At 54.5% G+C, this 25,546-nt stretch overlaps 2 protein-coding genes across 4 annotated transcripts in view; one reads left to right on the forward strand and one right to left on the reverse strand.

Moving 5' to 3' along the window:
* CNP (2',3'-cyclic nucleotide 3' phosphodiesterase) overlaps window positions 1-25,546 on the forward strand; it is a 736,460-nt gene that overhangs the window by 498,838 nt on the left and 212,076 nt on the right. The window lies entirely within an intron of this gene.
* The window catches only part of JUP (junction plakoglobin), a 32,933-nt gene continuing 10,705 nt past the window's right edge, over window positions 3,319-25,546 (reverse strand). For all 3 annotated transcript variants that reach the window (XM_050762635.1, XM_050762634.1, XM_050762637.1), the window contains exons 2-15: window positions 20,950-21,165; window positions 18,711-18,970; window positions 18,266-18,504; window positions 16,680-16,881; window positions 13,904-14,048; window positions 13,694-13,797; window positions 11,946-12,284; window positions 7,372-7,527; window positions 7,085-7,204; window positions 6,021-6,171; window positions 5,806-5,927; window positions 4,884-4,923; window positions 4,438-4,603; window positions 3,319-4,139 (exon numbers count right to left, since the gene is read on the reverse strand). In XM_050762635.1, the coding sequence (XP_050618592.1) occupies window positions 4,452-4,603; window positions 4,884-4,923; window positions 5,806-5,927; window positions 6,021-6,171; window positions 7,085-7,204; window positions 7,372-7,527; window positions 11,946-12,284; window positions 13,694-13,797; window positions 13,904-14,048; window positions 16,680-16,881; window positions 18,266-18,504; window positions 18,711-18,970; window positions 20,950-21,157 (2,238 nt within the window). In that variant the 5' untranslated portion in view covers window positions 21,158-21,165 and the 3' untranslated portion in view covers window positions 3,319-4,139; window positions 4,438-4,451. The remainder of the gene's footprint in view (window positions 4,140-4,437; window positions 4,604-4,883; window positions 4,924-5,805; window positions 5,928-6,020; window positions 6,172-7,084; window positions 7,205-7,371; window positions 7,528-11,945; window positions 12,285-13,693; window positions 13,798-13,903; window positions 14,049-16,679; window positions 16,882-18,265; window positions 18,505-18,710; window positions 18,971-20,949; window positions 21,166-25,546) is intronic.

The following is a 25,546-nucleotide window of genomic DNA, read 5'->3' on the forward strand; positions in this document are numbered from 1 at the left end:
CCTGGGGATGGCTGCTCCACCAAGCCCGCTCACATCACCGAAGCCTGCATTTCCCCTCTGGTCTTGCTGAAACCCAAACACCCAGAGCTCTACTGCCACCTCCCTGACCAAGCCTACTGAAAAAGAGGCAAAGTTAGTCTGGGGAGACTTGTTCCTAGCTGTGGCAGACCCCTGTGGTGATGTACCCAATGCCTTATCCATCTTTTTCTTTCCTAGTGTCAGAACCCTGAGTTTTATGCCAGGTGCAGTGGCTCACATCTGGAATCCCAGAACCTTAGGAGGCCAAGGTGGAAGGATTGCTAGAGACCACGAGTTCAAGGCCAGTCTGGCCAACATAGCCAGACTCCATCTTTACAAATCATTTACAAAAAAAAAAAAAAAAAAAATTAGCCAGGCATTGTGGTGTGTACCTGTAGTCTGTAATCCCAATTACACATGAGGTTGAGGCAGGAGGATCACTTGAACCCAGGAGTTCAAGGCTGCAGTGAGCTGTGATCATGCCATTGCACTCCAGCCTGGGCAACAGAGCAAGACCCTGTCTCTTAAAAATAAAACAAACAAATAAAAACCCCTGATTCTTACTGAGGAGGTACTGTGTGCAGCTAAAATAGTCTCCATTTCCCACTCTCTTTGCAGCAAAGGATGGGCATGTGACATAGCTCAGGCCAAGGTCCAGATAAGTCCCCAGGGTGGATGTCCCTTCTGAACATCAAAAAGGCAAAACCTTTCCCCCCTTCTGCCTACCTGGAATCCCTGTACTTTCTCATTTCATCCTCACAGTAGATACATGGAGAAGGCATCATCCTCATTTTACAGGTGAGGAAACTGACGTTCAGAGAAGCGAACTGACTTTCTCAAGGTTGCAAGGCTCAGTTAGCTCTTCCATGAAAACTGAAGTGGCCAACTCATTGCATTGAAATTAACTGGCCTGGCCGGGCACAGTGGCTCATGCCTGTAATCCCAGCACTTTGGCAGGCTGATCACCTGGGGTTGGGAGTTTGAGACCAGTCTGATCAACATGGAGAAACCCCGTCTCTACTAAAAATTTAAAATTAACCAGGCATGGTGGTGCATGCCTGTAATCCTAGCTACTCAGGAGGCTGAAGCAGGAGGATCTCTTGAACCCGGGAGGCAGAGGTCGCAGTGGGCCAAGATCACGCCACTACACCCCAGCCTGGGCAACAAGAGTGAAACTCTGTCAAAAAAAAAAAAAAAGAGGAAGAAAAGGAAGGAAGGAAGGAGGGAGGGAGAGAGGGAGGAAGGAAGGAGGGAGGGAAGGAAGGAAGGAAGGAAGGGAAGGAAGGAAGGAAGGAAGGAAGGGAGGGAGGGAGGGAGGGAGGGAGGGAGGAAGGAAGGAAAGGAATTAACTGGCTTTAAGTTTCCCATTTTGGCTGGGCTGCCAGGAAGCTGAGGGCTTACTGTGAAGCTCAAATCTAGCACTGCCCCTTAGCATGGTGACTTAGCTCTCTCCTTTGCCTTGTCCTCAGCACCTGTCATGAGGCTTGAGAGAGCAGTCCTTTTCTGTGGGGTGCCTCTGGCCCTCTTTTGGAAAGCTGGGGTGGGGGAAATGGTGTCCATGTGGCAGTTATCTGTCTTCATTGGCTTCTCCAGACCTCTCTACTCTGCGCTGGGCGGTGGGAGATGACAGAAATGGACGTGAATGGGCTCTGGTTTCTGCTTGGGCTGGGCCAGTAGGGAGCTCTGGTAGGAGGGAGCCCGCTCACAGCCTCCCCTTGTCAGGAAGCCTCATCCACAGGGTCTTGTCCCAGGGAGCACCCCACTCCTCCCAGTATCAGGCCAGAGGTCATATCACTATAAATAGCCCGGCGCCCTGTCCTGTCCCTTGCTTTTTCCCATACATGCCTACACCTTTGTAAACTGTCCCCTTACCACAGTCTCCTCAAATCACCCAATTCAAGTGTTTCCTGCCAGGGTCCTGAACATGGAGCACATATAAACGGCATTGTTGGCCGGGGATGGTGGCTCACACCTGTAATCACAGTACTTTGGGAGGCTGAGACGGGTGGAGAATCTGAGGTCGGGAGTTCAAGACCAGCCTGGCCAACATGGATAAACCCCATCTCTACTAAAAATACAAAAATTAGCCAGGCGTGGTGATGCGTGCCTGTAGTCCCAGCTATTGGGGAGCCTGAGGCAGGAGAATCACTTGAACCCAAGAGGCGGAGGTTCTAGTGAGCCGCGATTGTGCCATTGCACTCCAGCCTGGGAGATAAGAGTGAAACTCAGTCTCAAAAAAAAAAAAAAAAAAAAGAGCGAGGGCATTGTTAAAAGATTTTCGGATCCTCTGGAGTTCTGCAATCTCTGTCCCCTCCCTACTCCCCTGGCTCTAGTCGGCAGAGCTCAGCTGTGTCTCATTCCCTCGTGTCTGGACCTTACAGCCAGACCCTAATTGGAAGCACCTCCCTGTCTCCAGCCCCAGCCCCACGTCCCACCAATCCTCTGTGAATGAGGCCATGGCCTCCCTCCACTGCCCTGAGCTCCAGGCGGGCATAGAAAGAAGGCATCGGGCCCTGGGCAGGTGCACAGGCGCTGCAGGTTCTCAGGTTTGCCGGGTGCATTGTAACCAGCACCCCCTCAGAAAGGAGAATTTGGGGTTGTGGGTGGGGGAACTGTCACATGAGCTGAAGGACAGACCAACGTGATGGGTGAAATGACAGTTGTGCACGGGGCATCGTGGAGCACAGCAGGAGGGGCACCTGCTCATCCCTGCTGGGGGTGGAGGTCATGGCGCAAGAGTTCCTGGAGTCAGGTCTGAGCCGATCCCAGCAGGTGAACAGTGGAGGCACCCAGACAGCGGGAACAGCATGGACAAAGAACAGGAGGGGGCTGCTGGCTGTCCCGGGCATGGCTGAGGGCAGAGTAGGTGGTGGAGGGAAGACAGAGGGGAGGTGGGCAGGAGCTGGGGTGGGCCCACAGTCGACCAACAAGGGGTCTGGACTCCAGGCCATAAGCCTCAGGGAGCGTTAAGCACAGGGACATCTGCCATATTCACTTTAAGGCTGGACGGGAGGAGAGCCAGCCAGGAGCTTGCCTGTTTGAGAGAGAAACAAGGCCTGGCCTCCGGAAGTGAGGGACTCACCCCCATTCACCTCTTCCCCCGTCCTCGCCCTATAAGCACATATCGGGTTAAATCCACTCCGGCTCCTCCAACACTCCTGGCTCCCCAGCTCGCCTCTTCTAGTTCGTCCCACATGCAAGGCGGCCCTGAGAACCCGCAGGACCCAGCCAAGGAGGGCGCCAGGCCGCGAGGGAAGCCCCGCGACTTTCCCACCCCACTCCCCTAAACAGCCTCCAACGCATCTGTGTTATTTTTATTTTCTTTGCTTTGGTCTATACAAAAAAACCAATAACCAAAAACATAAAGCGATAATAATAAAACACTCTGCTGGGACCTCCCCCAGCCCCCCACACCATGTGCGGGAGATGGGGGGGTCTGAAACAGGAAGGGGAAGAGAAAGCCCCTCACCACACACCAGAGGGGTCAGCCAAGAGCACTTCTCAGGGTCAGCTAGGGCAGCTGTGTGGGTGGGACAGGGGTGTGAGGGAGCTGTCCCCAGAGCTCCCCGGGGAGTGAGGGGTGGGCAAAGCCAACTAAGCATCCTGGAGAGAGAAGTCGGCGTCTCCTGGAGCAGGTGACTCACTCCATATCTCCTCCCCATCTCCCCTGGACGGTCCCTGAACTTTTCAAGAGAAGCTTTGGATTTCAGGGGGTTGGGTCTTGAACCTGGGCCCTGGAGACCTGGGGGCTTAGGGCAGTTGGTCAGTGGAGTTCAGTGAGAAAATCAGACCCAGAGAAGGAACCAAAGCCCTTCCAGGCCCAGGCAGCTGGAGACAGGGAGGCTGGGGGTTTGGGGGGGTTGCTGGGGGGAAACAGAAAGGGTGCTTGAGTCTGAAGCTTTAGTGGCCAGGGCCACAGGGGCGGGGAGGGGGTATTAGGCCCTGGACCCATGCCCAGGACAGAAAAGCAGGAGCAGAACACTATCCCAAGAAAGACCCTACGGAGGACCTCTGGAGGCACGGGGTGCAGCAGGAAGTCACGCCCCGGCTTCCCCAGCTCAGGCACTTTTCTGTCTTGCCCCATCGCCTGCACGGAGAGCCTCTCAGATGAGGAACCGCACCTGTTGGGGGAGTGGGGACAGACAGGGGTAAGGGGCTCAGTGGACCTGCATCCACAGAAACTCATGCCACTCCGTGTCACCTGCCCACCACCCCCAGAAGGGGCCAGCAGGAACAGGACTCCCCACCCCTACCAAGGACACAAGAAGAAGGCAGGCCAGGGCACGCCGTGCTTGGGGAAGCTCAGCAGCAAAGGGTCCCCCCAAAAAAGCAGCACAGGTTACAGCGGGGAGATGGGAGGGCCTCCAACAGAAGTAGGTTCTAGAGAGGAGGGAAAAGCCTGCAAAGAGGGGGCCGTACTGGGGCCAGGCCGCCTAGGCCAGCATGTGGTCTGCGGTGGGGTACGGGGGCCTGAGGCCGTCGCTGTAGGTGTCGATGGGGTAGTCTCCGTCCATGTCCATGTGCATCTCCAGCGGGTCAAGGGGCACATCGCTGGAGTACATGGGGCGGTAGGTGGCATCCATGTCTGGGGACGAAAAGTGGGTGTCGGTCCTAGGGTCTGCAAGCCACCCTTCAGGGAGCAGTCTGCACAGCCTTCAGCTGCCTCCTCTACCCATGCCCACTCCTGGTGGGCCTGACCCCCTCCCCAGACCCCACACCAGGGCATCTAGACTGGGGTACATGTGGATGCCACAGAGCAGTTGCCACTGGTCCTCTGGCCCCAGAGACATAATATTGCCCCCTCACACACACCCACACAGCCACCCAGGATCTCCAGGGTCCTGAAGAGCCTGGCACACACTTACCATCTCCATAGGGCTCATTGATGGGAATCATGCTCTGGGCCTGAAAAAGGAGAGAGAAACATGGAGGAGAGGTTTGAAAATGCAGGCTCCGGCCGGGCGCGGTGGCTCATGCCTGTAATCCCAGCACTTTGGGAGGCCGAGGTGGGCGGATCACTTGAGGTCAGGAGATCGAGACCATCCTGGCTAACACGGTGAAACCCCGTCTCTACTAAAAAAAAATACAAAAAACTAGCCGGGCGAGGTGGCGGGCGCCTGTAGTCCCAGCTACTCGGGAGGCTGAGGCAGGAGAATGGCGTAAACCCGGGAGGCGGAGCTTGCAGTGAGCTGAGATCCGGCCACTGCACTCCAGCCTGGGCGACAGAGCGAGACTCCATCTCAAAAAAAAATAAATAAATAAATAAATAAATAAACAAATAAATAAATAAAAGAGGGGGCCAGAGAAAAGCAAAGCAGCCTTGGAGGAATACAGGATGATGAAATGGGGTCACCCAGTGCCCTGATGTACTCGTGTCCTCAGTACTCCCCAGGGAGGAGGGTTCCCCATTCATGGAGCAAGAACTCCTGCTGGATTAGAGCAGCTCATGGGAGGAGGGTAGGAGGCAGAGGACTCACGAATGGGTGCAGGGCACTGCTCCACCCTGGAAAAGACCACCTGTAGCCTATCCAGCACCTCCATGCAAATTAGGAAAAGCACCCCCTCCTCAAACACCGTATACTCATTTGGGCAAAATAAAAATTGGCATTGTGTGGACATATGGTTCAACCTACTACTTCCATCTGCTAGGAATTGTTATAAATGATCCAATTACAAAATAAAACTCTATAAAGTTGACAGTAGTAGGAGACCCCCAAAAGTCAAGTTGCCCTTGGGCAGTGCACAACTTGTGCAACCAACTACTGCGGTCCAGCCTAGGATACTCACAGCCTCCCAGGCAGCCGGGTCATGCTTAAAGAGGGAGTTGGTGAGCTCCACGGACACACGCTTCCGGTAGTCTGGGTTCTTGTCCTCAGAGATGCGGAACAGGACAGCAGCAGCGTAGGTGGCTGAGCAGAGAGGAGAGGAAAAGCTAGGTTAAACGTCTGCCAGCCTCCATCATGCCTGGGGGAGTGGGACCCAGCTGCCCTCTTCCAGCTCACCAGTGCCCTCGTTGCGGGAGTGCAGCAACTCCATGAGTGGGGCCGAGGCCCCCTCTGCATCAATGGCGTCAGCCGCCTCCTTGTCCTGGGCCAGCTCACACAGCACCCCGGCGGCCACACGCTGGATGTTCTCCACCGATGAGTACAGGAGCTGGGGAGAGGGGACATGGGAAGCAGGGGAGAGGTGGGAAGGGGTGAGGCAGGCCGGACAACACACCCCACAGCCCTGCCCACCTCCACCCTGTAGCAATTCCATAGTGGAAAACGGGCCATCACTGGGGAGTAAGTGTTACTGTTTTAAACTGGGCTGAGCATTGTTCATGAACTACCTTGAAATTACCTGTTACCCTTCATCTAACCATTGGAATCTAGTGTTAAAGAAGTCACTGACATGAAAGATGTTAAACTCTTTTTTTTTTTTTTTTTTTTTTTTTTTTGAGATGGAGTCTCGATCTGTTGCCCAGGCTGGAGTGCAGTGGCGCGATCTCGGCTCACTGCAAGCTCCGCCTCCCGGGTTCACGCCATTCTCCTGCCTCAGCCTCCCAAGTAGCTGGGACTACAGGCGCCCACAACCGCGCCCGGCTAATTTTTTGTATTTTTAGTAGAGACGGGGTTTCACCGTGGTCTCGATCTCCTGACCTTGTGATCCGCCCGCCTCGGCCTCCCAAAGCGCTGGGATTACAGGCATGAGCCACCGCACCCGGCGAAAGATGTTAAACTCTTGTCTGTTATGGTACTTGCACATATTCTCCCAGTTTGCTGATTTTTTTAATGCTTTTTTAAGGTTCTTTCTGAAATAGATGGTTTTCATGTTTATGTGGTTGAATCTCAAGTTTTTTTTGTTTTTGTTTTTTCCATTTGTGATCTCTTTCCTTGCTTTGAAGCTTAGAAAGCCATGCCTGTGCAGGGGGTTGCTAAGTAGTCAATCTGGTGTGGCCACTTTCCTCCAAACTCCTCCAAAGACCTCTTGATGCCTGGTCCAGGCCCCCAAAATCTGGGACTCCTAACCTTGCCCTCTAAGCAGTGGTGGGGGCAGCTCTCCTGCACACCTGCCCCAGACTCACCTGCACAAACAGAGGGATGGTGTTGAGCCGGAAGATCTCCATGCGGTTCATGGGGTCCCGGGCGAGGATGTGCAGGGCTCCGGTGCAGCCCTCCACAATCTCCTCCATCCTCACACCATCCTGCAAGAGAGGAGGCAGGGGGCATGGGACAGGTGCTGTCAGCCGAATGAACTTCACAGGCTCTTGGAACTGGCATCAGTTGCAACTGACCTCTGCATTCACACACACACCCACAGAGGACACCTGCCCCCCAGGAAGGTTGTCACAGGCACCACCAGCTCACATACCGTGTAGGGCTGCTGTGTGCCTGCAGCTACGTGGCGCTGGGCATCCTGGTGGGCCTTGACCAGCAGTTGGACGAGGCGGGGGATGACCGCTGCCTCCTGCAGTGGGGCATGGTTGGCTGGGCACAGGGCCAGATTCCTGATCAAGCCAATGGTTGCCTGGCAAAAAAAAAAGGGGCAGCGATCAGGGGCACTTCTTGGACATCTGAAGGATCCCAGCTTCCCAGCTTCAGGTATCCCCTCTCTCCTTCACCTCTTCTGTCCCCGAGGCCAGACACAGGCACACTAGAAGATATCCAGAGAAGGAGACCATCCCAGCCATGTCACTTAATCCACAGGATCTGGGGGTGCTCATGGCTAATCCTTTTTTTTTTTTTTTTTTTTTTTGAGACAGAGTTTCACTCTTGTTACCCAGGCTGGAGTGCAGTGATGCAATCTCACCTCATTGCAACCTCCACCTCCTGGGTTCAAGTGATTCTCCCGCCTCAGCCTCCTGAGTAGCTGCGATTACAGGAGCCCACCACCACGCCCAGCTAATTTTTTATATTTTTAGTGGAGACGGGGTTTCGCCATGTTGGTCAGGCTGGTCTCAAACTCCTGACCTCAGGTGATCCACCCGCCTCGGCCTCCCAAAGTGCTGGGATTACAAGCGTGAGCTACTGTGCCCGGCTGCTCATGGCTAATTCTAATAGCCTTTGCTAAAATGACACCCCATTCCAGAATATCCTGCCAGCCCCATGCCCAGACCCTCACCCTGTCCCCTCTCTCTTAACCACCCCCCACAGACACCATGGCCTTGCTTGCTTTTCTGATCGTTCCCCAAGCCTGAATCTCAGGAAGTCTTTGCTCTAGGTGGCCCGAAGCCTCCTGCTTGGGTGGTGTTCACATTGTCATGAATCCCCAGCAGGGCAGCTCTGGAAGGAGGTGTCCTGAGATTTCCTCCCCGGGGTCCTTGACCCACAGGAGCCACTCTGGCCTCCCAGAGCCTCTCAAAGTGTCATCCATTTCATCCTCAAAACAAGATGCCAGGAGGGCAGGGATGAAAATCACATGAGATGGGGATGTGAGCACACAGCAAATGACTTGCCAAGGTCACTTGCCACTTAGCTGCTGGATTAGGATGCAAAGCCCCACTTCAGGTTTGCAGCAGGGACCAAGCTTCAAGGAGGGGTCACACTGACATTTTTTTTTTCTAAACATGGATTTTCTTTTTTTTAATTCAATGTATAGGCCGGGAGCAGTGGCTCACGCCTGTAATCCCAGCACTTTGGGAGGCCGAGGCAGGCAGATCACTTTAGGTCAGGAGTTCGAGACCAGCCTGGCCAACATGGTGAAACTACGTCTCTACTAAAAATACAGAAATTAGCTGGAAATTGCTTGAACCTGGGAGGCGGAGATTGCAGTGAGCTGAGATCGTGCCACTGCACTCCAGCCTGGGCAATAGAGCAAGACTCCGTCTCAAAAATAATAATAATAAGTAATAATAATTCAATGTATAGAATCACTTAGAGTCATTCTTATCTGCACTGTTTTGTTTTTTTGGTTTTTTTTTCTTTTTGAGACGGAGTCTCACTCTGTCACCCAGGCTGGAGTACAGTGGCGTGATCTTGGCTCACTGCAAGCTCTGCCTCCTGGGTTCACGCCATTCTCCTGCTTCAGCCTCCTGAGTAGCTGGGACCACAAGTGCCCACCACCACGCCCGGCTAATTTTTTTGTATTTTTTTAGTAGAGACGGGGTTTCACCATGTTAGCCAGGATGGTCTCTATCTCCTGACCTCGTGATACACCCGCCTCTGCCTCCCAAAGTGCGGGGGTTACAGGCGTGAGCCACAGCGCCTGGCCGTGTTTTTTGTTTTTGTTTTCCAAGACGGAGTCTCTCTGTCACCCAGGCTGGAGTGCAATGGAGAGATCTCAGCTCACTGCAACCTCTGCCTTCTGGGTTCAAGTAATTCTTCTGCCTTGGCCTTCCGAGTAGCTGAGATTACAGGCACAGGCCACCATGGCCAGCTAATTTTTGTATTTTTTGTGGAGGCAGGGACTTACTATGTTGGCCAGGCTGGTCTCAAACTCCTGACATCAGGTAATCCTCCCGCCTCGGCCTCCCAAAGTGCTAGGATTACAGGCGTGAGCCACTGCACCTAGCTTGTCTGTACTATTAAATTGTCTTTTTTTTTTTTTTTTTTTTTTTTTTGAGACGGAGTCTGGCTCTGTTGCCCAGGCTGGAGTGCAGTGGCCGGATCTCAGCTCACTGCAAGCTCCGCCTCCCGGGTTCACGCCATTCTCCTGCCTCAGCCTCCCGAGTAGCTGGGAGTACAGGCGCCCGCCACCTCGCCCGGCTAATTTTTTTTGTATTTTAGTAGAGACGGGGTTTCACCGTGTTAGCCAGGATGGTCTCGATCTCCTGAACTCGTGATTCGCCCGTCTCGGCCTCCCAAAGTGCTGGGATTACAGGCTTGAGCCACCGCGCCCGGCCTATTAAATTGTCTTAAATGTAGCTAGCGGATGTCCCTGCCAGCTGGCTCCTGTGCCTGTTGACAAGACCCTCATCTATGGTAGCTTCCTCACTCTCTGGCACCAGATGCCACCTTGCCTTTGGCTGCCTTCCTTGTCTCTACATATGGATACACACACATACACATGCCTTCCTCCATAACTGTCCCTTGGGCCTGCCCACCCCCTGGCCTGGCCACCTTCCCTGCCTGACAGGGAAGTGACACACATCTCTCTTCCACCCAGGTAGCCTCAAGAAGACGACCCCACCCCTTCACACGCCCAACTCCCTATGGGAGAGGCTAAGCATCCCCCAGAATCCTCTCTGCCCTGTGTCTCTGTAGGGGCTCTCCTGATTTTCAGCAGGACACATGGCCATCTGGCTGGTGATCACATTTCCTAACCTCCTTGCACCGTGATGTGGCCAAATGACCAAGTTCTGGGGTGCGAGCAGGAGTGATGCCTGCCACTTTCTGGTGGCCGCTAGCCCTTCCCAGTTCTCAGGGCTAGAACACATCTGTGGGGATGATACAGTCCACTCATTCATGTGAGGACAACTCTCTCGTCTATACCCAGTGGCATAAGAAATGTGCTCCATGGACCAGTAGCAGCGCCTGCGAGCTTGTTAGAAATACAGAATTGGGCCGGGCACGGTGGCTCACACCTCTAATCCTAGCACTTTGGAAGGCCAAGGTGGGTGGATCACCTGAAGTCAGGAGTTTGAGACCAGCCCGACCAACAGAGAGAAATCCTGTCTCAACTAAAAAATACAAAATTAGCTGGGCGTGGTGGCACACGCCTGTAGACCCAGCTACTTGGGAGGCTGATGCAGGAGAATCGCTTGAACCCGGGAGGCGGAGGTTGCGGTGAGCCGAGATTGTGCTATTGCACTCCAGCCTGGGAAACGAGACCAAAACTCCGTCTCAAAAAAAAAAAAAAAAAAAAAAAAAGAAAGAAAAGAAATACAGAATTGTCCGGGCCCGGTGTCTTACACCTGTAATCCCCGCACTTTGGGAGGCCGAGGCTGGTGGATTGCTTGAGTTCAGGAGTTTGAGACCATTCTGAGCAACATGGCAAAATCTACTAAAAATACAAAAATTATCCGGACATGGTGGCGTGCACCTATAATCTCAACTACTCAGGAGGCCAAGGCAGGAGAATCGCTTGAACCTGGGAGGTAGAGGTTGCAGTGAGCCAAGATTGTACCACTGCACTCCAGCCTGGGCAATAGACAAAGACATTGTCTCAAAACAATAAAAAAAAAAGACATATGGAATCGCAGGCCCTCCGTAGCAGGCCTGCTGAATTAGGACCTGCAGTGTGTGTCCGTGTGTGTGTGTGTGTGTGTTTTAGATTGCTTATTTGTTTTTTTTTTGTTTTTCAAATTTTTTGTAAGAGATGGGTGTCTCAATATGTTACCCAGGCTGGTCTCAAACTCCTGGCCTCAAGTGATCCTTCCACGTCCGCCTCCGCCTCTGCCTCCCAAAGTGCTAGAACTACAGATGTCTGCATCTGCACCCAGCCTCCTGTTTTTCTTTTAAGACATGGGTTCTTGCTCTGTCACCCAGGCTGAAGTGCACTGATGCAGTCATAGCTCACTGTAACCTCCAATTCCTGTGCTCAAGCAATTCTCCCACCTCAGCCTCTCCTCCCCAGTAGCTGGGACTACAGGTGTGCACCACCACACCCAGCTAATTTTTGCTGTTGTTGTCGAGACAAGTCTTGCTATGTTGTCCAGGCTGGTTTCAAATTCCTGGCCTCAAGCAATCCTCCTACCTTGGCCTCCCAAAGTGTTGGAATTACAGGCATGAGCCACCGTGGAACCTGCAGTTTAGTGAAACCGCCCAGGGTACTCATGTGCATTTTGAACTCTGAGCTCTGCCCTAGGGGCTGGTAGAGCTAGAAGATAGAAAATCTGGAGAGCAGAGCCATTGTTGAGGTCTAAACTATTACACGAGAGAGAAATAAACTTCTGTCTTATTCAAGCCACTGTATTTAGGGCTTCTTTGCTACAGCAGCTTTGCCTATACCAATACAGCACCTAAGCCTGCTGCAGGGAGCTCCTACCCCTCGCCTAACAGCAGTACCTTGACCAGTGGCCACTGGTTGGGCTGGTTGAGCAGCTTCACAATGGCCGGGATGCCATAGTTGAGACGCACAGAGTTCTGGGCCATCTCGGCCTCAGGGTGGCGGCTAGTGAGGTGGCGCAGGGCGCAGACGGCAGGCTCTGTGATGTCGTCCTTGTCACCAGCACGCAGGATGGCGTGGATGAGAGCCTCCACACCGCTGTTCTGTGTCACCAGCGTCTTGTTCTTGCTGTTGTTGCAAGTCAGGTTGGAGAGTGTACCCGTGGCACAGGTGAGGACGTTGACATCATCCACGCTTAGCTGGTTCACCAGAATCTTCAGCACACTCTCCAGGCCCTCCTGGAGGGAAAGGAAGGGATGGGGGAGTCAGGGAGCAGCCAACTCCAGGGAGCCCTCTCGAATATGTCTGAGGGGAGCAGGATGACCTAAAGGGGTCAGCCATGCCTGTGTGTGCCCGGGAACTTTCATCCCCATGACCCGCCACACCCTGTGAGAGGGTGTTATTATCTTGTGGTGCAAATGAGGCAATGAGGCTCAGAAAAGTTGAGGAACTTGCCCACAGACACACAGCCAGTGGCTGGATCTGAACCCAGGCCTGACTCTAAGCCCCACGTCTCTTCCCTCCAACCCATCAGCCTTTCCCTGGGAGCCTCAGACCCAGGCAGAACCCTCCTCAGGCCAAAGTACGGTGTCCAAGGGAGGCCTTGAGACCAGGAGGCAATTGTTGAGGGGGCCACATGTTTCAGTGGCCCAGCTGAGCCACATCTACTCATGTGTCACCTTTCTGGGCCTTCACTGCTGCCCCACCACCCTGGGGCCCTGAGCCAAATCCACTTCCAGTAATATCACTAACTCAGACGTCTCACTTCTCCCAGGGAGACACGTAGGCCTTGTGGTGGGACAGAAAAACTCCAGCTTTGGGGACGGACAGTCCTGAGTTCAAATTCCAGTTCTGCCATTTACTACCTCTGACCATGGCCATTACCTCCCCCAGCCTCAGTGTCTTCATCTAACCCACAGGGTCCCACACTCTAACCCCAGGCTGAACGAGCTAATGTCCACAAATGCCACGCAGAGGGCCAGCAGAGGGTGGGCACTTGATAAACAGCATATTGCTGGGGGAGGCCTGAGGAATGGTTGTTGAAAGGAGGCACAGGGCACTTGCCCTGGAGCTGCATTTTTCCTTAAATTGTATTTTTAGTCATGGGGGTCTATCTCTTGGTAAACTATTGCCCCAGCCCAGGGCCCAGGTCAAAACTGTTCTTTTGCTGGACGCGGCGGCTCACGCCTGTAATCCCAGCACTTTGGGGGCCAAGGCGGGTGGATCACCTGAGGTCAGGAGTTCGAGACCAGCCTGACCAACATGGTGAAACCCTGTCTCTACTAAAAATACAAAAATTAGGCAGACATGGTGGCACACTCCTGTAGTCCCAACTACTCGGGAGGGTGAGGCAGGAGAATCGCTTGAGCCCAGGAGGCGGATCTTGCAGTGAGCGGAGATTGCACCACTGCACTCCAGCCTGGGTGACGAGCGAGACTCTGTCAAAAACCAAAAAAAAGAGATGAAGGTCTTCAAGGCATTTCCAGCCTCAGCCACAAGGAAGAGAGATTTAGAGCTCCCAGTATCCAGCCCCCAGTATCCAGCCCCCAGAGATTTAGAGACCACAGTACCTAAGGTCAGATGCCCAGACAGGAGGCTGGATGGGGCAGCTGAAGAGGTCAACCCCAAGCCCAGATACCTCCCTCACCTGCTTTGTGGCCACGTCCGAGAGGTTGCGCAGGGTCCACAGGCAGTTCTGCACCAGGCGGGGGCTGTTGCTGGTCAGGTGCTTGCCCAAGGCCTGCATCCCACCTGGGGCAGGGATAGGGGTGCCATCAGCCATGAGCAGCATGGCTGACTGAGCTTGGCAGCTGGGCAGAGCCCCCATCCCAGCTGCCCTCAAGGCCATCATACTCACCAGCCTCCACAATGGCAGGCTTATTGCTGGGACACACGGACAGCACCTTGAGCACACGACTGGTGGTCCAGAGCAGCTTCTCATAACTGTAGTTACGCATGATCTGCACGAGGGCCTGGGGCCCACTATTGGCCAGGATAATCAGCTGCAGGTGAAGAGGGAATGAGTGTGAGAAGGACGGGAAATATGACAGGAACAAGGAGGAGCGGGGCAGGAGACAAAGCTGTCATTACTGAGCTTCAGCTAACGCACAAATAGTTCATGTTTTTCTTTTAATGTATTTTTTTCTTTTTATAAAGATGGGGGGCCGGGCGCGGTGGCTCAAGCCTGTAATCCCAGCACGTTGGGAGGCTGAGACGGGCGGATCAGGAGGTCAGGAGATCGAGACCATCCTGGCTAACACGGTGAAACCCCGTCTCTACTAAAAAATACAAAAAACTAGCCGGGCGAGGTGGCGGGCGCCTGTAGTCCCAGCTACTCGGGAGGCTGAGGCAGGAGAATGGCGGGAACCCGGGAGGCGGAGCTTGCAGTGAGCTGAGATCCGGCCACAGCACTCCAGCCTGGGCGACAGAGCGAGACTCTGTCTCAAAAAAAAAAAAAAAAAAAAAAAAAAAAAAAAAAAGATGGGGGTCTCGCTATGCTGCCCAGGCTGGTCTTGAACTCCTGGCCTCAAATGATCCTCACACCTCAGCCTCCCAAAGTGCTGGGATTACAGGTGTGAGCCACCACACCCAGTCAAACACCCCAGTAGTTTTTTGTTTGTTTGTTTTTTTTGAGATAGAGTCTCACTGTGTCACCCAGGCTGGAGAGCAGTGGCACGATCTCAGCTCACTGCAACCTTCGCCTCCTGGGTTCAAGCAATTCTCATGCCTCAGCCTCCCAAGTGGCTGGGATTACAGGCATGTGCCACCACGCCCAGCTAATTTCTGTATTTTTGGTGGGGATGGGGTTTCACTATGTTGGCCAGGCTGGTTTCAAACTCCTGACCTCAGGCAATTCACCTACCTCGGCCTCCCAAAGTGCTGGGATTACAGGCGTGAGCCACCACACCGAGCCCACCCCAATATTTCATGACTGTTATGTAAGCCAAATTTTGAAAAAAAGGATAATACCTAGTGCTGACAAGGATGTGACAAAACTATATGCACATCCATTACCAGTTATGGCACTGGAAATTAGTCCAATCCTTCTGGAAATCAGTCTGGCCATTTGGGTAAAAGCCTAGAACTGTTAAAAATCGATGAGAATTTTTTCCACTCTTTGACAAAGGCTATATGCCCAAAGACATTCGTTAATTCCTTAGACAGCATTGTTTATAAAGGTGGAATAGGAGCAATCTAAATACCCTCCCTCAGAATAAAGCCTAAGGTCTCCACTTAATGAAATGCTATCTGTAGGCTGGGTATGGTGGCTCATGACTTTAATCCCACTATTTCGGAGGCTGAGGCAGGAGGATTCCTTGAGGGTAGCCTGGGCAACAGAGCAAGACCCCATCCCCATAAAAAATTTAAAACTTAGCCCAGGTGCTAATTAGCTCATTGGTACGTTCCTGTAGTCCTAGTTATCAGGAAGGCTAAGGTGGGAGGAATGCTTGAGCTCAGAATTTTGAGGTTGCAGTGAGCTAGGATCATGCCACTGTACTCTAGCCTGGGTAACACAGTGAGACCCTATCTCAAAAAAGAAAGAAAAGGAAGAAATGGGAAGGAAGGAAGAAAGAGAGGAAGAGAGGAAAAGGGAAAGGAAAAGGAAAAAGAAAGGGGAAAGGGGAAAGGAAAGGCAATCTGTCATTATTAGAGGGTGGTTTTGAGGACAATAGAGCAAAAACAATTTTTTTTAAACATCATGCAGGCCAGACACAGTGGCTCATACCTGTAATCCTGACACTTTGGGAGGCCAAGGCAGACAGATCACTTGAACCTAGGAGTTTGAGACCAGCCTGGGCAACATGGAGAAATCTCACCTCTACAAAAAATTAGTCGGGGGCCCGGTGCAGTGGCTCATGCCTGTAATCCCAGCACTTTGGGAGGCCAAGGCAGATGGATCACCTAAGGTCAGGAGTTTGAGACCAGCCTGGCCAACCTGGTGAAACCTTGTCTCTACTAAAAATACAAAAATTAGCTGAGCATAGTGGTGGGCACCTGTAATCCCAGCTACTTGGGAGGCTGAGGCAGGAGAATCACTTGAACCCGGGAGGCGGAAGTTGCAGTCAGCTGAGATTGCGCCACCGCACTCCAGCCTAGGCGACAGAGTGAGACTCCATCTCAAAAAAAAAAAAAAAAAAAAAAGAAAAGAAGAGTAAAAAAGAACTAGTCGGGCATGGTGGCACATGCCTGAAGTCCCAGCTACTCTGGAGGCCGAGGTGGGAGGATCATCTGAGCCCAGGAAGTCAAGGTTGCAGTGAGCCCTGATTACACCACTGCACTCCAGCCTGGGTGACCCTGTCTCAAAACAAAACAAAAAAAAAAAGCAGGCAGAAAACAGATGCAATGTTGCAGATTGTTATGATGACAAGAATGTGCACACATCTGTAGTCTGCCCACAGAACAGCTCTTAACGGAGCATATCGAAATGACAATAGTGGCTGTATGAGGATGAGTGATTTTTTTTCCTTATACTCAAAATAATAATTCTGACCAATTCAGTCGCATGATGAAGCATGCACATCTGCCCCTATATCTCATCTAAAAGGAGTAAGGGGCAGCAGCCCGAAGCTGTGGAGGATAGAGGGTGACGCAAGGGTGGGCTTCAGGCCTCAGGAGGGTTGGGGAGGGCCCACCTTGCTCTCCTGGTTGCCGTAGGCCAGGAGCTGCAGGCAGTCGGTGGTGATGGCCAGGAACTTGGGATTGTTCTTGTTGAGCAGGGGCACCATCTTTTGCAGCCCATCAGCCAGGCGCACGGCCATCTTGGCGCCCTCCTGGTACAGGAGCAGGTTATGCAGCGTGGTGATGGCGTAGAACAGAACCGACTCCACAGGGGAGCTGGGGGGGTGGGCAGGGGTTAGTATGCCGAGGTCCCAGGGGCCTGGCATACATATGAGCCTGGTATGGGTTCCCACCTCCCCCAGGAAGCCTCCCCGCTACTGACACCCCTCTGGAAATATCCCTTTGCTAAAATCTCATCACTCCTTGAGCCTGCCCGGCTCTTAAGCATGAAGCAAACAGCACCTGTCTTCTCCCAACTGAGACAATGACTCCTCCTGCTTCTGAGCCCCCAGCCCTGTGCTGAGCACACAGCAGGTCCCTAGACACTGATCCCTACTAAGTAACTACCATGTGGAAGGCCACATATTAGAGAGGCCTTGCAAGGTGTTCAGAGGGGAATGAAATCAGTGTCTCCCCTTCATGGAGCTCCCAGCCTGGTATAGGGATGAGAAATGAGGCCAGGCGCGGTGGCTCACGTCTGTAATCTCAGCACTTTGGGAGGCCGAGGCGGGGGATCACCTGAGGTTAGGAGTTCGAGACCAGCCTGGCCAACGTGGCGAAACTCCGTCTCTATTAAAAATACAAAATTGAGCTCGACATGGTGGCAGACGCCTATAATCCCAGCACTTTGGGAGGCCAAGGCGGGCAGATCACCTGAGGTCAGGAGTTCAAGACTAGCCTGGCCAACATGGTGAAACCCCATCTTTACTAAAAATACAAAAATTAGCCAGGCGTGGTGGTGGGCACCTGTAATCCCTGCTACTTGGGAGGCTAAGGCAGGAGAATCGCTTGAACCCGGGAGGCGGAGGTTGCAGTGAGCTGAGACTGCGCCACTGCACTCCAGCCTGGGCAACAAGAGGAAAACTCTGTCTCAAAAAAAAAAAAAAAAAATTAGCTGGGCATGGTGGCAGACACTTGTAATCCCAGCTACTCAGGAGACTGAGGCAGAAGGAATATTCAAACCTGGGAGGTGGAGGCTGCAGTGAGCTGAGATCATGCCACTGCAGTCCAGCTTGGGCGACAGCAAGACCTCATCTCAAAAAAAACGAGAAATGAGACCAATCAGCGTTTTGTAGGGGGCCCAGAAACAAAGTTTGTAAGGAACTTTGCATTTGCTGTTCCCTCTGCCTGGGACACTCTTCGGTTCCTCCACACTAGCCAAACTCCACTCATCTGTTAATCCCCTGCCATTAAGCGATTCCACCTCTAAGCAATCTCAATGCTCTTCTGCCACAGCCTGTGTCATATCCTGATCATTAACCTGCTGTTTACATGCCTGTGTTCCCTGCTGGGCTGTGAGCCACTGAGCACCAGGATGGGGTGTGCCTCTGCCTGGCACATGATAGTTGCTCGCTGGGTATTTATGGAAGCCCAGGGAAGGGAGGGGAGAGGCCCAAGTGAGGCGGGGTCCTGGACTCCTGCACTGAGCAGGGGTGGGTACCTGAGCATGCGGACCAGAGCAGGGATGCCGCCCGACTTGAAGATGGCGAGCAGCCCCTCCCGGTGGTGGGAGAGGTTGTGCAGGATGCTGGTGGTACAGCGGGCCGTGTCCAGGTCACTGGTATTCTGCATGGTGCGCACGACAGCAGCCACCAGCTGAGGTGAGCCCATCAGGGCCCGCCGCGACGCCTCCTTCTTTGATAGCTGGTTCACAATCATGGCCGCCTTAGTCACCACCACCTGGAGGGCAAAGGCAGGTGCGGGGACGTGAGCACTAAGGAGGGGCCGGGACACCCTTCCACAGAGCTGAGGAGGGCCCCAGACTCGTCACATACAGGGGAGTCCGGGTCATAACCTTCCTCCTCCCCTACAATGTCCCTCCCCTGAGGACATCTGCTCTCTCCCCTCCCTGCTCAGCCCCCACCCTAGCCGGGACCCTCACAGACCGGGTCCTCGTCGTTGAGCAGCTTGGTGAGCTCGGGCAGGGCTCGAGTGGCCAGCTCGGCGTCGTCCTGGTAGTTGATGAGATGCACAATGGCCGACTTGAGCAGCTGGGATGGCTCGGCCAGTCGCTGCAGGTTGGTGGCCTGCCCCTCCACCTGCGTGGCCAGCAGCAGCGAGCTGTCCTCGCCTGACACGCCAGGGCACATGGCCTCCCGCACCCGTTTGGCTCTGGCTGTTGTGGACATCTGGTACTCCAGGTCACCTGGGGGCCATGGGGACAGGGACTGAGCGCGGGCAGTGGGCTGGGCAGACACTGGGGAGCAGGGCAGGCTGCACACAGCCCCACCTCGGCCCTCTGGGCTACCGTTCACCCTGCCCAAAGCCCCAGCGCATGACTGGCCATTCTACCTCTCCCCAGGGACCTTGGGGAAGTCACCATCACCTCAGTAACCTCATCTGTAAAATGGGCCCCACATGTTATGTCCATCATGGGAATTTCTTTTTTTTTTGGCACACTTATTATGTGCCTGGCAGTGAATTCAGTGCCCTGCTATTTTCTCATATAATCTGACAATGACCCTGCAAGGTAAGTACTATCATTGGCTCCTCTTTACAGATGGGAAAACTGGGCACAGAGGGGTTATAAGGCAGCCTGACTCAGGGGCCCAAACCCCTATTCCATTCTCCTCCCTTACCCATCAGGTCTCCTTTCAACCCTGAAATCTCAGGAGTCTAATTACACCCTCATCATCCCCAACAGCGGCAATCCTCCCACTATACAGGCAGGCAAACAGAGGCCCAGAGAGCCACCAACATCACATCTCACAGCAGATCAGAGGGAAAGTCAGGGCTGTGGGTTCAGGGAGCCAGGAGCTGGGTCCTCAGCTGAGACGTCAGGTTCCTCTCTAACTTCCTTCCTCCCCCTGGGTGGGTCTGGGAGTCCCACAGGTAGATGCCCAAGCAGCCACACCCTGGCAACTGTCCTGATGCCCCCAGGGAGAGGGACGCAGAGGTTCCACCCTCTAATTAGTTGGGAAGGAGGAGACAGCTGCATGGCTTTCCCACCTGGATGCTGTACTTTTTGCTACCAACACAGTGCCTGGCCCTGCCCAGCCAAGAGGCCCCGTACTCCCCCTACCAGCTGTCAGGGAGGAGACTGGTGTGCAGGGGCTGACTCCGCAGAGCCCCACCAGCTACAGTCCACTCTCACTACTCTCAGAGCCTACAGCCCACCTCATGGCATGTTCAGGGCCCCGGAGGCACCTGTGGTCAACAGTTCTAGGGCCTGGCTACTCCTCTCCCCCAGAGGGGCAGGGGAGGCTTGGGCTGGCGGGGCACCCCCAGCCAGGACTAAGCCCTAGAGCTGAGTCAGTCACTCGTCCCACAGCCTCGGCCTATCTGCATGTCAGCAGCAGAGGCCTGGTCTCCCTCCCAACGAGGGGCCCTCAGGCTTGAGACCTACACCTCCTCTACCCAAAGGAGAATCCCTGGGGGGTTCCTGGAGGCTAGGGCCCTGGCTCTCCCATCAAATGTGAGGCTCCTAGAGCCAAAGGGCTGTGTCCTCCCTGCCATCCATGGGCTTCCTGAGAGCCATAGTGATGCCTCCTCATCAGATTCTTATTTTTTTATTATTATTATGATTTGAGACGGAGTCTCACTCTGTCACCCAGGCTGGAGTGCAGTGGCACAATCTCAGCTCACTCCAACCTCTGCCTCCTGGGTTCAAACAATTCTCCTGCCTCAGCCTCCCTAGTAGCTGGGACTACAGGTGCATGCCACCACACCCGGCTAATTTTTTATTTTTAGTAGAGACGGGGTTTCATCATGTTGGCCAGGCTGGTCTCGAACTCCTGACCTCAGGTGATCCACCCACCTCAGTCTCCCAAAGTGCTGGGATTACAGGCGTGAGCCACCGCGCCCAACGTCCTCATCAGATTCTTACATTCACAGAAGACAAGGACTGTGCCTCTTCCTTCAGACTGGAGGCACCCTGAGGGCAGGGACTCTGCCTTCCCTCCCTACCTTCCCTCTTCACAGAAGAGGATTCTGTGACCCTCCCAGATGCAGCACCCTGAAGTAGTTGCACCTCCTCCTTCAGACTGGGTGGGCCCCCTGTTAGTATGAGCTGTGCCTCCTCCCTCAGACCAGGGACCCCCTAGAATCCGCCTCCTTTCACTCTGACCTCTCTCCAGGACCCAGGCAGGTTTTCTACCCCATGGAATAGTTCCAAGGGGTCCTGACCTTGGCTGGGGGGCACCCCCTGGGTGTAGGTGGTGGTCTTCTTGAGCGTGTACTGGCGCCCGCAGGCCTCATCCTCCTCCATGATGCCCTTGCTGCTGATGGAGGGCACGCAGGTGTTGGCGCCCGAATGGATACCCGAGTCGTAGGTGTACGTCTGCTGCCACTCAGTCACCTTGATAGGCTGCTCCATCAGGTTCATCACCTCCATTGTGGCTACTGGGGGCACAAAGGAGGAAGTCAGGAAGCAGGAAGTCACCTGGCCCAGCCCCCAGCTTCAGTCCATCCCCAAGTCCTGCCTGTCTTGCCATGTAATCACCATGGCCCCAGGGGTTTCAATGAGGATGCAGGCTGGGGATGAGTGGGTGCCCAGAAGGGTAACAGGCCCAGGGAGGTGCTGCCCATGAGATATCCTGGGAGCAGTGAGCCCCAGGGGTGCAGCTGTGTGTGTGTCCTGGGCTTGCATCTCTGACCTCTTAGGGGGATGAGCCCCAGGGGGCAGGGCAGTAAAGGGCCAGCTGCCGCCAGAAGCCCCTGTTCACTCACCTTGCTGCCCTGACCCAACTGTCTCAGGGGCAAGAGAAGGCACCCAGGACCTCTAGCAGCTTCTGAGGTCCCCTGGGCCCACCCTCAACCACTGGGGCTCCCTGGGAAAGGCTGCAGGGAGGAGGCACCCCAGTCATTGGGCAGGAAACTGGGTGGGGCAGGGAAGCGGTCTGACAGGTTTCTCTGGAACGCCCCAGGCTCCCTCAGAGACTCCAGGATCTGGCTTTCCTACAGATTGGGCAGGATCACTCGTGGCCCTGAGGCCGAGGCCCCAAGGCCCCTTCTCTCCCAGCCCTCCCAGCACCTAGAAGCCTCTCTGAGTCCCACAGAGCGGTTCAAATCTCAGCTACTCACTACTGGGGCAGTTCACCTCCCCGCAGAACCTCAGTCCTCATCTATAAAGCGGGGTCACACGACCTCCCTCAGAGGTGGTTGCGAGGATCTGGTGCATAGCCGGTGTTCAGAGGCCACGGCCATTACCATCAGCACCGCCTCTCCTCCGGAAGTGCTTCCTCACCTCCTGGTCTCCTCGAGCCCAGGCTAGGGATCTGAGGTGGGGCAGGCCTGTGGGTGGTCACTGCCGTCAGGAACCCCTCTCTCTCTCTGCAGAGGTTTAGGTGCACCTGAAGGTTAATGAGTAGCAGGGCCGTACTTTGTACCAGGGAGGTGAACTTCCCCCTTGGTCTATGTTTGGCTCCACTGTCCTGGGAACTGACCTGCAGAGGTCAGCGGCTGCGGGAAGAATGGACGCCGTGATCCCATGAGGGCCTACTATGAGCCAGACCTCTCACAGACACCGTCATGCTCATGGGCGGGTTTCAAAGCACATGCGCTGTTCCCCCGCATACAGATGCAGGAACTGAGGTTAGAAATGGCAGAGCTGGGACTGGGACCAAGTACAGGTGTGAGGGCACCGAGGTCTGTGGTCTTTGCACATCCCAGCGCAGCCTCAGTGAGTAAGCAGAACTCAGGCTGGTCCACCCATGAAGCCAGACAGCACCCGGGTTGTCTCACTGTGATGGGGACCAGGGGAGGGTGGAGTGGCTGGGGCAACCTGGCCCCACCCCAGGAACAAAGATCACCAAGGATAAGTCTTCCCTGTGACAGCCCCAATGCCACCCTCCAGGAGGATGACGAATGGTCCTGCAGGTCTCACAGCCTTTTATGGCAGGCAGCCGTGAGCACACCTGGAACAGGCAGAGGCAGGGGCCAGGCTGGCTCCCAGCTGCCTCCTTCCTCTCCTCCCGCCATCCCTAGTGACTCAGAGTTTCAGGCTGATTAAACAGAAGCAGTCCGGCAACCCCAGACGGCAGACCCCAGAGAGCAGGCTTAGGCCACCAGATGTGCACAGCTGCTTCCCAGGCATTTGAAAGTGTAGCTATTTCAGGAGGAGCCCCCCCCAACCAGCCCCCTTTCCACACGCACCCCTTCCCCACACCCCTTCCCCAGCAGCAGAGGGGAATGGCCACCGGCAGGAAATGGTGGGCAGCAGTGGGTGGCGGGGGTCAGAGTGCTCGGAGAAGGCAGACATGGGAAAATCCTGCTAAAATCCTGAGCTCCAATCCCAGCACTTTGGGAGGCCGAGACGGGCAGATCACGAGGTCAGGAGATCCAGACCATCCTGGCTAACACGGTGAAACCCCGTCTCTACTACAAAATACAAAAAAAAAACTAGCCGGGCGAGGTGGCGGGCGCCTGTAGTCCCAGCTACTCGGGAGGCTGAGGCAGGAGAATGGCGTAAACCCGGGAGGCGGAGCTTGCAGTGAGCCGAGATCCGGCCACTGCACTCCAGCCTGGGCGACAGAGCGAGACTCCGTCTCAAAAAAAAAAAAAAAATCCTGAGCTCCTCCTGCTGTGCCGCCTTCCCCAACCATTTCCCTGCCCCAAGGGGGAGTCCCAAGAAAGAGCAGCAGAGAGCTTGGAAGAGAAGCTGCCCCCGGGAGGGAAGGAAGGTGTAAGTGTATCAGTAAACACGGTGGCAATAACCTGCTGAATGCCGCTCTGCTGGGCTCAAGGCTGAGCGACATCTGGACACTGCTGGACATCTGCAGCTCTGGTCCACAAACACACTGCATCCCAGCCAGAGGGCCCTCCTCCATAGACAGTGCCTAACCCTGGGGCTTCTCAGCTAAAGGAGAGGGAAACGGGCCTCACTCCAAACAAGGGTCACCCCTTGCCAGCCTCACGTCTAAAGGGACCACCAGAGTCAAGCCGAGGAACCTCCTCAGCAGGCCCCTCACCACCCCCACCAGCCCAGGTGGACCGTCAGGAGACTGCTGAGGGCTGGACAGCTACCCAGGGAGAGACAGAGGCCACAGGATGCCATGGGGGCGGGGGGCGAGGGTTCCCATTGGCCTTTATTATTATATGAATCTTGTTCTTCCCTCAAAGCAACCTGGCAGATGTTTTATTATTTCCAATTTCTTTCTTTCTTTCTTTTTTGAGACAGAATCTCTCTCTGTCGCCCAAGCTAGAGAACAGTGGCACGATCTTGGCTCACTGCAACCTCCACCTCCCGGGTTCCAGCGATTCTCCTGCCCCAACCACCCAAGTAGCTGGGACTACAGGCGTGCACCACCACACCTGGCTAATTTTTGTATTTTTAGTAGAGACCAGGTTTCACCACATTGGCCAGGCTGGTCTTGAACTCCTGACCTCAGATGATCTGCCCACTTTGGCCTCCCAAAGTGCTGGGATTATAGGCATGGGCCACTGCGCCCGGCTTTATTCCCAATTTCTAGGTGAAGAAGCTGTGCCTGCACACTGAGAAAATGGCAGCACTCATGGTAGGAGGAGCATCCAGTCCACTAGACGAGCCTGAGTGGAGCTGAGCCCTCTTGCCAAGGGGAGGAGGGGACCAAGGTGCTTGCAGATGGAAGCAGAGCACCCGGCTGCAAATCAAGAGTACCAGGTTCAGGCTGGGTGCACTGGCTCACGCCTGTAATCCCAGCACTCTGGGAGGCCGAAGCGGGCAGATCACGAGGTCGGGAGTTCAAGACCATCCTGGTCAACATGGTGAAATTCTGTCTCTACTAAAAAGTACAAAAATTAGCCGGGCATGGTGGTGCACACCTGTAATCCCAGCTACTCGGGACGCTGGGGCAGAAGAATTGCTTGAACCAGGGAGGTGGAGGTTGCAGCGAGCCGAGACCACGCCACTGCACTCCAAGCCTGGGTGACAACAGAGCAAGACCCTGTCTCAAAAAAAAAAAAAAAAAAGAGTCCCAGGTTCTAGTCCCAGCTCTGCTACAAACTTGCTGGGTGTCCTTGTGTCCCTGGATCTCAAAGGAATGTTATGTCTAAGATTCTAGGAATAAAAAACCAGGATTCCCACGACAGACAGAAGGCTGGGGGTGGGCAACGTCAGAGTTGGGAACCAGTTCTGGGAGAGGACACACTCCGGAACTCCTCCTGAGGAAGGAGTCAAGGGAGCTATTCCTGCAACAGGAAGGCTGGAAGTCAGACCTCAGGCAGGACTGTCAACCAGCCCCACCCTTCTCCTTACCTACTGCCCAGGAGAACAAGGGAACTTCTCCTACAAGAAACAAAAGTGCTGGTTTTACAGTTCCCAGGGTGGAGGGGGCCGCACCCAGTTCAGTCTTGTCCTTCTCCACCCTGGACATGGAGTCAGACCTTCCGCAATGCCCCTGGACAGAGCCAGGGTGGAAGCGAGAGACACAGACATGGGCCCTGCCCACTCGCCCCAGCCAGAGACGGGCAGGGACAGAGACAGGGCGGGTTTCTGAGTTGAATGGGGGGCCTTTGTTTAGAGCCTGCTCTATTGTTAGCAGCCTGGGAGGAAGAAGCCAGATCAGAGACTGAAGGGACAGCCCAAGGACAGGAAGAAGGAAGACGGGCCCTGGAGAGGGGGTGCAGAGGACCCTTCCCCACGGGGCCCACATCAGGTAAGTGTGAGCAAGTAATACGGCTAGACTGGGTGCACCCCTACCCTTCATTCCTGCCTCCTCCTCTGCACAGCCAACCTAGAGGGCTGGCACCGGGCACCCTAAATCCAAGACTGACCTGGCAGAGTGTGGCCCAGCCCTGACATTAA

This window comes from Macaca thibetana, chromosome 16 (genome assembly GCF_024542745.1).
Source record: "Macaca thibetana thibetana isolate TM-01 chromosome 16, ASM2454274v1, whole genome shotgun sequence".
In the NCBI taxonomy this organism is placed as follows: domain Eukaryota; kingdom Metazoa; phylum Chordata; class Mammalia; order Primates; family Cercopithecidae; genus Macaca; species Macaca thibetana.